General features: G+C 32.6%; 1 protein-coding gene across 4 annotated transcripts in view; it reads right to left on the reverse strand.

Moving 5' to 3' along the window:
- The window catches only part of syk (spleen tyrosine kinase), a gene marked incomplete at its 3' end in the record, with an annotated part of 40,147 nt that overhangs the window by 23,342 nt on the left and 4,305 nt on the right, over positions 1-12,500 (reverse strand). For 3 of the 4 annotated variants that reach the window (XM_087790430.1, XM_087790429.1, XM_087790426.1), the window contains 3 exon segments: positions 2,345-2,483; positions 8,510-8,670; positions 9,297-9,758. In XM_087790430.1, the coding sequence (XP_087646556.1) occupies positions 2,345-2,483; positions 8,510-8,670; positions 9,297-9,698 (702 nt within the window). 4 annotated transcript variants of the gene reach the window in all.

Genomic DNA, 12,500 nt, shown 5'->3' on the forward strand with positions numbered 1-12,500 from the left:
TAATCATCATTTACGATCATCAAAGTGAATATAGTTTAATGTAAACATAATAATAATATAATCATTTAATCATCATTTACGATCATCAAAGTGAATATAGTTTAATGTAAACATAATAATAATATAATCATTTAATCATCATTTACGATCATCAAAGTGAATATAGTTTAATGTAAACATAATAATAATATAATCATTTAATTATCATTTACGATCATCAAAGTGAATATAGTTTAATGTAAACATAATAATAATATAATCATTTAATTATCATTTACGATCATCAAAGTGAATATAGTTTAATGTAAACATAATAATAATATAATCATTTAATTATCATTTACGATCATCAAAGTGAATATAGTTTAATGTAAACATAATAATATAATCATTTAATTATCATTTACGATCATCAAAGTGAATATAGTTTAATGTAAACATAATAATAATATAATCATTTAATTATCATTTACGATCATCAAAGTGAATATAGTTTAATGTAAACATAATAATAATATAATCATTTAATCATAATTTACGATCATCAAAGTGAATATAGTTTAATGTAAACATAATAATAATATAATCATTTAATTATCATTTACGATCATCAAAGTGAATATAGTTTAATGTAAACATAATAATAATATAATCATTTAATTATCATTTACGATCATCAAAGTGAATATAGTTTAATGTAAACATAATAATAATATAATCATTTAATCATCATTTACGATCATCAAAGTGAATATAGTTTAATGTAAACATAATAATAATATAATCATTTAATTATCATTTACGATCATTAAAGTGAATATAGTTTAATGTAAACATAATAATAATATAATCATTTAATCATCATTTACGATCATCAAAGTGAATATAGTTTAATGTAAACATAATAATAATATAATCATTTAATCATCATTTACGATCATCAAAGTGAATATAGTTTAATGTAAACATAATAATAATATAATCATTTAATCATCATTTACGATCATCAAAGTGAATATAGTTTAATGTAAACATAATAATAATATAATCATTTAATTATCATTTACGATCATCAAAGTGAATATAGTTTAATGTAAACATAATAATAATATAATCATTTAATTATCATTTACGATCATCAAAGTGAATATAGTTTAATGTAAACATAATAATAATATAATCATTTAATTATCATTTACGATCATCAAAGTGAATATAGTTTAATGTAAACATAATAATAATATAATCATTTAATTATCATTTACGATCATCAAAGTGAATATAGTTTAATGTAAACATAATAATAATATAATCATTTAATTATCATTTACGATCATCAAAGTGAATATGGTTTAATGTAAACATAATAATAATATAATCATTTAATTATCATTTACGATCATCAAAGTGAATATAGTTTAATGTAAACATAATAATAATATAATCATTTAATCATCATTTACGATCATCAAAGTGAATATAGTTTAATGTAAACATAATAATAATATAATCATTTAATCATCATTTACGATCATCAAAGTGAATATAGTTTAATGTAAACATAATAATAATATAATCATTTAATTATCATTTACGATCATCAAAGTGAATATAGTTTAATGTAAACATAATAATAATATAATCATTTAATTATCATTTACGATCATCAAAGTGAATATAGTTTAATGTAAACATAATAATAATATAATCATTTAATTATCATTTACGATCATCAAAGTGAATATAGTTTAATGTAAACATAATAATAATATAATCATTTAATTATCATTTACGATCATCAAAGTGAATATAGTTTAATGTAAACATAATAATAATATAATCATTTAATTATCATTTACGATCATCAAAGTGAATATAGTTTAATGTAAACATAATAATAATATAATCATTTAATCATAATTTACGATCATCAAAGTGAATATAGTTTAATGTAAACATAATAATAATATAATCATTTAATCATCATTCATTTGATTTCTCGTCTATACGTCGACAAAAAACATGAAATATACATTAACATGTGTAAAATAATAAAAAAAAACAATAATAACAAGATTTAAATAATAAGAAAATACAATAAAATGATAACAAAAAAGAACATGAGTTAAATAAAATACAATGAAACGACAATACATAATAAAAGTATATGATAAATACAATCATAATTACAACATTAAATAATAAAAATACTATGAATACAATAATATGAAAATACTATTGACTGACTTTGACTGAAAATAAAATCATTTCATTTGAATAAAGTTTCTTGTTCACTGCATGCAGCTCCACCGCTCCGACACCAGAGGGCGCCACAGACTCTCACCTGCCACAGTGTGTCGAACTTCTTTCCGTCTGGGATCGAAAGCTTGGCTGCAGAATCTCTGTCGATACGATAGTGCATCACACGAGCCTCGTGCAGCAAACACAGCGCGAAGGAGCCGCTGGTGTCTCTCTGGCGGATCCTGGACCAGTTAGAGAGCAACTAGTTAAAGCTAGTTAGTTATGGCTTTATTTATCTTTATTGATTACAGTTGAACATTGTTTGATTATAGTTGAAAATTGTTGGATTATAGTTGAAAATTGTTTGATTATAGTTGAAAATTGTTTGATTATAGTTTAAATTGTTTGATTATAGTTGAAAATTGTTTGATTATAGTTTAAATTGTTTGATTATAGTTGAAAATTGTTGGATTATAGTTTAAATTGTTTGATTATAGTTTAAATTGTTTGATTATAGTTGAAAATTGTTGGATTATAGTTTAAATTGTTTGATTATAGTTGAAAATTGTTGGATTATAGTTGAATATTGTTTGATTATAGTTTAAATTGTTTGATTATAGTTTAAATTGTTTGATTATAGTTGAAAATTGTTTGATTCTAGTTTAAATTGTTTGATTATAGTTTAAATTGTTTGATTATAGTTGAAAATTGTTTGATTCTAGTTTAAATTGTTTGATTATAGTTTAAATTGTTTGATTATAGTTTAAATTGTTTGATTATAGTTGAAAATTGTTTGATTCTAGTTTAAATTGTTTGATTATAGTTTAAATTGTTTGATTATAGTTTAAATTGTTTGATTATAGTTGAAAATTGTTTGATTATAGTTTAAATTGTTTGATTATAGTTGAAAATTGTTTGATCATAGTTGAAAATTGTTTGATTATAGTTGAAAATTGTTTGATTATAGTTGATAATTGTTTGATTATAGTTGATAATTGTTTGATTATAGTTGAAAATTGTTCTATTATAGTTGAAAATTATTTGATCATAGTTGAAAATTGTTTGATTATAGTTGAAAATTGTTTGATTATAGTTGAAAATTGTTTGATCATAGTTGAAAATTGTTTGATTATAGTTTAAATTGTTTGATTATAGTTGAAAATTGTTTGATCATAGTTGAAAATTGTTTGATTATAGTTGAAAATTGTTTGATCATAGTTGAAAATTGTTTGATTATAGTTGAAAATTGTTTGATTATAGTTTAAATTGTTTGATTATAGTTGAAAATTGTTTGATCATAGTTGAAAATTGTTTGATTATAGTTGAAAATTGTTTGATCATAGTTGAAAATTGTTTGATTATAGTTGAAAATTGTTTGATTATAGTTTAAATTGTTTGATTATAGTTTAAATTGTTTGATTATAGTTGAAAATTGTTTGATTCTAGTTTAAATTGTTTGATTATAGTTTAAATTGTTTGATTATAGTTTAAATTGTTTGATTATAGTTGAAAATTGTTTGATTATAGTTTAAATTGTTTGATTATAGTTGAAAATTGTTTGATTATAGTTGATAATTGTTTGATTATAGTTGAAAATTGTTTGATTATAGTTGAAAATTGTTTGATTATAGTTGAAAATTGTTCTATTATAGTTGAAAATTGTTTGATTATAGTTGAAAATTGTTTGATTATAGTTGATAATTGTTTGATTATAGTTGAAAATTGTTCTATTATAGTTGAAAATTGTTTGATTATAGTTGAAAATTGTTTGATTATAGTTGAAAATTGTTTGATTATAGTTGAAAATTGTTTGATTATAGTTGATAATTGTTTGATTATAGTTGAAAATTGTTTGATTATAGTTGATAATTGTTTGATTACAGTTGAAAATAGTTTGATTATAGTTGAAAATTGTTTGATTATAGTTGAAAATTGTTTGATTATAGTTGAAAATTGTTTGATTATAGTTGAAAATTGTTCTATTATAGTTGAAAATTGTTTGATTATAGTTGAAAATTGTTTGATTATAGTTGAAAATTGTTTGATTATAGTTGAAAATTGTTTGATTATAGTTGAAAATTGTTTGATTATAGTTGATAATTGTTTGATTATAGTTGAAAATTGTTTGATTATAGTTGATAATTGTTTGATTACAGTTGAAAATAGTTTGATTATAGTTGAAAATTGTTTGATTATAGTTGAAAATTGTTTGATTATAGTTGAAAATTGTTCTATTATAGTTGAAAATTGTTTGATTATAGTTGAAAATTGTTTGATTATAGTTGAATATTGTTTGATTATAGTTGAAAATTGTTTGATTATAGTTGAAAATTGTTTGATTATAGTTTAAATTGTTTGATTATAGTTTAAATTGTTTGATTATAGTTTAAATTGTTTTATTATAGTTGAAAATTGTTTGATTATAGTTTAAATTGTTTTATTATAGTTGAAAATTGTTTGATTATAGTTGAAAATTGTTTCAACACAGTTGTGTTGCTTGGAAAACACTGTGAGTGTATTTACGACACATGGATGTTTCACGATGATAGCAGCAACACAACAGGAAGTCAACAGGAACTTCTTCGCGAGAGACTTCATAACTGTCTTTGTTCTTATAAATGAATTCACTCTATTGATATTTTGACACACACACATGATCACATGACACACACACACATGATCACATGACACACACACATGAACACATGACACACACACATGATCACATGACACACACACATGATCACATGACACACACACATGATCACATGACACACATACATGATCACATGACACACACACACATGATCACATGACACACACACACATGATCACATGACACACACACACATGATCACATGACACACACACATGAACACATGACACACACACATGATCACATGACACACACACATGATCACATGACACACACACATGATCACATGACACACACACATGATCACATGACACACACACATGATCACATGACACACACACATGATCACATGACACACACACATGATCACATGACACACATACATGATCACATGACACACACACACATGATCACATGACACACACACATGATCACATGACACACACACATGATCACATGACACACACACATGATCACATGACACACATACATGATCACATGACACACATACATGATCACATGACACACATACATGATCACATGACACACACACATGATCACATGACACACATACATGATCACATGACACACATTCATGATCACATGACACCAATATATGATCACATGACACACATACATGATCACATGACACCAATACATGATCACATGACACACACATGATCACATGACACCAATACATGATCACATGACACCAATACATGATCACATGACACACATACATGATCACATGACACCAATACATGATCACATGACACACACACACATGATTACATGACACACACACATGATCACATGACACACATACATGATCACATGACACACATACATGATCACATGACACCAATACATGATCACATGACACACATAATGATTACATGACACACACACATGATCACATGCCACACACACGTGATCACATGACACACATACATGATCACATGACACACATACATGATCACATGACACATATACATGATCACATGCCACACATACATGATCACATGACACACATACATGATCACATGACACACACACATGATCACATGACACACATAATGATCACATGACACACACACATGATCACATGACACACACACATGATCACATGACACACATACATGATCACATGACACACATACATGATCACATGACACACATACATGATCACATGACACACATACATGATCACATGACACACACACATGATCACATGACACACATACATGATCACATGACACCAATACATGATCACATGACACACATACATGATCACATGACACCAATACATGATCACATGACACCAATACATGATCACATGACACACACATGATCACATGACACCAATACATGATCACATGACACACACACATGATCACATGACACACACACATGATCACATGACACACATACATGATCACATGACACACATACATGATCACATGACAACAATACATGATCACATGACACACATACATGATCACATGACACCAATACATGATCACATGACAACAATACATGATCACATGACACACATACATGATCACATGACACCAATACATGATCACATGACACCAATACATGATCACATGACACACACATGATCACACAACACACATACATGATCACATGACACACATACATGATCACATGACACACATACATGATCACATGACACACATTCATGATCACATGACACACATACATGATCACATGACACACATACATGATCACATGACACCAATACATGATCACATGACACACACACACATGATCACATGACACACACACATGATCACATGACACACATACATGATCACATGACACACATACATGATCACATGACACCAATACATGATCACATGACACACATACATGATCACATGACACCAATACATGATCACATGACACACACATGATCACACAACACACATACATGATCACATGACACACATACATGATCACACGACACACACACATGATCACATGACACACATTCATGATCACATGACACACATACATGATCACATGACACATATACATGATCACATGACACACATACATGATCACATGACACCAATACATGATCACATGACACACACATGATCACACAACACACATACATGATCACATGACATCTATACATGATCACATGACACACATACATGATCACATGACACATATACATGATCACATGACACACACACATGATCACATGACACACAAACATGATCACATGACACACATAATGATCACATGACACATATACATGATCACATGACACACATACATGATCACATGACACACATACATGATCACATGACACACACACATGATCACATGACACACATAATGATCACATGACACACACACATGATCACATTAAACACACACATGATCACATGACACACATACATGATCACATGACACACATACATGATCACATGACACATATACATGATCACATGACACACATACATGATCACATGACACACATACATGATCACATGACACACACACATGATCACATGACACACATACATGATCACATGACACACATTCATGATCACATGACACCAATACATGATCACATGACACACACATGATCACATGACACCAATACATGATCACATGACACACACACACATGATCAAATGACACACACACATGATCACATGACACACATACATGATCACATGACACCAATACATGATCACATGACACACACATGATCACACAACACACATACATGATCACATGACACATATACATGATCACATGACACACATACATGATCACATGACACACATTCATGATCACATGACACCAATACATGATCACATGACACACACATGATCACACAACACACATACATGATCACATGACACATATACATGATCACATGACACACATACATGATCACATGACACACACACATGATCACATGACACACATTCATGATCACATGACACACATACATGATCACATGACACATATACATGATCACATGACACACATACATGATCACATGACACACATACATGATCACATGACACACACACATGATCACATGACACACATACATGATCACATGACACCAATACATGATCACATGACACACACATGATCACATGACACACATACATGATCACATGACACACATACATGATCACATGACATCTATACATGATCACATGACACACATACATGATCACATGACACACATACATGATCACATGACACACATTCATGATCACATGACACACATACATGATCACATGACACATATACATGATCACATGACACACATACATGATCACATGACACACATACATGATCACATGACACACACACATGATCACATGACACACATACATGATCACATGACACCAATACATGATCACATGACACACACATGATCACATGACACACATACATGATCACATGACACACATACATGATCACATGACATCTATACATGATCACATGACACACATACATGATCACATGACACACATACATGATCACATGACACACATACATGATCACATGACACACATACATGATCACATGACACGCATAAAACAAACTCACAGAAACTTTCCGTTGGTTCTGGATCCGTTCTGGAGCCGAGACTCCGACTGCTCTCGAGTGATCTCTCCGTGGAACCAGGGCATCCTCTCGTGGGCCGAGCTCGCGATGATCTTCTCCAGCCTGGGACGTTGACTGACGATGGCTTGATCCAGAGCTGCTCCCTGAACACACCAGGTCAAGGTCAAAGGTCAAAAGTTTGATTTTATCAAAACATGTTTTCAAAGCATCCAATTATTTCATTCAATGATTTCATTTATTAATTATTAAAAATACATTTTAGACATAGTTTAATATTTTAATTCACAAATGAATGTTTTTAATTCAATATAAATGTTATAATAGAGTCTCCAGACTAAACCCACAGATCACAGAGATACTGGATCCAGCTTTTGTATCGTCATGTGATCAACATCTCGTCACGTGATTGGCTGAGAGTTTGATCAGTATCTCTGTGATCTGTTGCTTTAGTCTGGAGACTCGATTATAACATTTATATTGAATTAAAAGACTATGAATTAAAAAAAATATTGAACTTAAAACACTTTTATTTAAATTATTTAAATAATTCTTATTGATTTATTTATATTTAATCAGTTATTTAAAAAATAAAAAGCTTAAAAAGCATTTCAATTAAAAAAACATTGAACCCTTGTGTCATCTCCGGGTCAAAGTGACCCGAAGTCCCGAAAACAAACGTATTTGTGGTATCCCTGGGGTTGTCTCTGGGTCAAAGGTCAAGCATTAAAACATGAAAGTCACAGAAGCTCTTATTGTGAAAGGGTCTCACGTGCAGGTTCCACGTCTGCTTGACGAACTCTTGGATCATTCGCTCCTTCAGGTCCTCGAAGAGCCCGACCTTGGGCTGCATGTTCTTGGGTCTGTTGCAGGGTCTCTTGAGCAGACACACCAGCCCGTCCGTCTCCTGCGAGTGGAAGTCGATGACGCCGGTGGGGCTGGCGTGACTCCTGCCGCCCGCGATGGCGTAGCGCTGGTCGTTCTGGCGCTCGATGGTGTAGTGGAAGCAGCGTCCGGCGTGAGCGAGCGACAGAGCGAAGCCTCCCAGGTGGTTCCGGCTCTGACGCAGCAGGTACTGACCACTGAGCAGACCCGCCTGGCGCAGGAACTCCTCGGCCTCCTCGCGCGTGATGTTGCCGTAGAAGAACGGCAGAGAGTTGATGTTGTCGGCCATGGTGACCTCTGGAGGTCACACCTGGAGGTCACACCTGGAGGTCAAACCTGGAGGTCAAACCTGGAAATATAGTTTCAACTTTAGTCCACCATGATGGTGCAGTTGTGTTGTGTTTGAGTGTGTAAAGTTGTGTTGTGTTTGAGTGTGTAAAGTTGTGTTGTGTTTGAGTGTGTAAAGTTGTGTTGTGTTTAAGTGTGTTTGAGTGTTAGTCTGTGTGTTTGAGTGTTAAGTAAGTAAGTAATTTTTATTTATATAGTTATTTTCCAGACCAGGGTCACAAAGCGCTTAAACAATCAAAACAATACTCAATAAAATATATACTTTAAAGATCAAGATAAAAGTGAGAACAACACAGGAGTTCCAGAAAATCAAGGAAAAGCCTTAAAATAGAAACGTCTTAAGATGTTTCTTAAAGGAGTCAGTAGATCATCAAACACAGATGTTTCTTGAAGGAGTCAGTAGATCATCAAACACAGATGTTTCTTGAAGGAGTCAGTAGATCATCAAACACAGATGTTTCTTGAAGGAGTCAGTAGATCATCAAACACAGATGTTTCTTGAAGGAGTCAGTAGATCATCAAACACAGATGTTTCTTGAAGGAGTCAGTAGATCATCAAACACAGATGTTTCTTGAAGGAGTCAGTAGATCATCAAACACAGATGTTTCTTAAAGGAGTCAGTAGATCATCAAACACAGATGTTTCTTGAAGGAGTCAGTAGATCATCAAACACAGATGTTTCTTGAAGGAGTCAGTAGATCATCAAACACAGAGATGTTTCTTGAAGGAGTCAGTAGATCATCAAACACAGATGTGTCTTGAAGGAGTCAGTAGATCATCAAACACAGAGATGTTTCTTGAAGGAGTCAGTAGATCATCAAACACAGATGTTTCTTGAAGGAGTCAGTAGATCATCAAACACTGATGTTTCTTGAAGGAGTCAGTAGATCATCAAACACAGATGTTTCTTGAAGGAGTCAGTAGATCATCAAACACAGATGTTTCTTGAAGGAGTCAGTAGATCATCAAACACAGATGTTTCTTGAAGGAGTCAGTAGATCATCAAACACAGATGTTTCTTGAAGGAGTCAGTAGATCATCAAACACAGATGTTTCTTGAAGGAGTCAGTAGATCATCAAACACAGATGTTTCTTGAAGGAGTCAGTAGATCATCAAACACAGATGTTTCTTGAAGGAGTCAGTAGATCATCAAACACAGATGTTTCTTGAAGGAGTCAGTAGATCATCAAACACTGATGTTTCTTGAAGGAGTCAGTAGATCATCAAACACAGATGGTTCTTGAAGGAGTCAGTAGATCATCAAACACACATGTTTCTTGAAGGAGTCAGTAGATCATCAAACACAGATGTTTCTTGAAGGAGTCAGTAGATCATCAAACACAGAGATGGTTCCAAAGCTTAGGAGCAACAGTCTGGAAGGATTTCTCTCCTCTGGTCCAGAAGTTCAGGAACCATCAGTAGATTCTGATCCACAGACCTCAGAGCCCGAGCTGGGGTGTAAGTCTGGATCAGATCATGAAGGTCTGACCAAAGTAAGAACCAGAATTTTAAAGTTGATCCTGAAAGAAACTGGAAGCCAGTGAAGAGTTTGAAGGAGAAATGTGAGTTCTTCTACTAGAGAGGCTCAGAGTTCTGAACTGCAGACGAGACGATCCTTCTTGTTAAGACATGAAAACAAACTGTTACAATAGTCCAGACGAGAAGAAACAAACGCATGGATTATAAGATCCAGATCATGTTCCGACAACATTTTCCTAAGTTTAGAGATTTTTCTCAGTTGAAGGAAACAGTTTCTGGTCAGTTTTCTTCAGTGTTGAACAAGAGACATGTCTTTATCAAATACAACACCCAGGTTTCTCAGGCTCAGTTTGACAGACTGACATAAGTCACTCAAGTACTGACTCAACCCTGGAATCTTATCATCAACAATCACCAGAGTTTCAGTTTTGTCCACATTTAGCTTCAAAGTGTTTTAACTCATTGTTTGATTTCTAGCAACAATTGACTAAGTTCAGCCTCTGGGGCTCAGTTGGATCAACAGAGCAGTAGAGCTGGATGTCATCAGCAAAAATGTGATAAGAAACATCAGAAATGTTGATTGTACCGAGGGGAATCAAGTACAGCAAAAACAATAAAGGACCCAGAACAGAACCTTGAGGGACTCCACACAACAGATCTGCCGATTCAGACCTCATTTGATTGACAGATACACTAAAACTGCGCCCAGAAAGGTAAGATGAGAACCATTCTAACACAGACCCAGACAGTCTTCATCCCTCAGTCTTCTCAGCAGGATCTGGTGATCAACTGTGTCAAAGGCTGAGGACAGATCCAAGAGAACCAGAACATCATGATGTCACTGGATACTTTCAGTAAGAACTGTCTCCGTAGATGTTTACAGAAGCCAGACTGAAACTTCTCATGGATGTCGCTCTGATCCAGGAACAGCTGCTCGGACACCACCTTCTCCAAGATCTTAGACAAGAATGAAGATTAGAAATAGGCCTGAAATTACTGAGGTCAGTTGGGTCTAAGCCTAGTTTTTTGAGCAGAGGCTCCACAATGGCATGTTTAAATGCATTGTTAAAAACCCCTGTGGAAAGCGAGAGGTTCACCATATTGGTAACCCAGGGGCCAATTACATCAAATACTTTGATAAAAAGCCTACAAGGAAGGACGTCATCTGAGCAAGAGGAGGGTTTCATCTTGTTCACTAGTGCCGAAATATCACCCAAAGATACAGCAGTGAAGGATGACCAAGAGGAGGAGAGGGGCTCAGA

This window comes from Callionymus lyra, chromosome 5, assembly GCF_982586985.1.
Source record: "Callionymus lyra chromosome 5, fCalLyr1.hap1.1, whole genome shotgun sequence".
In the NCBI taxonomy this organism is placed as follows: Eukaryota; Metazoa; Chordata; class Actinopteri; order Syngnathiformes; family Callionymidae; genus Callionymus; species Callionymus lyra.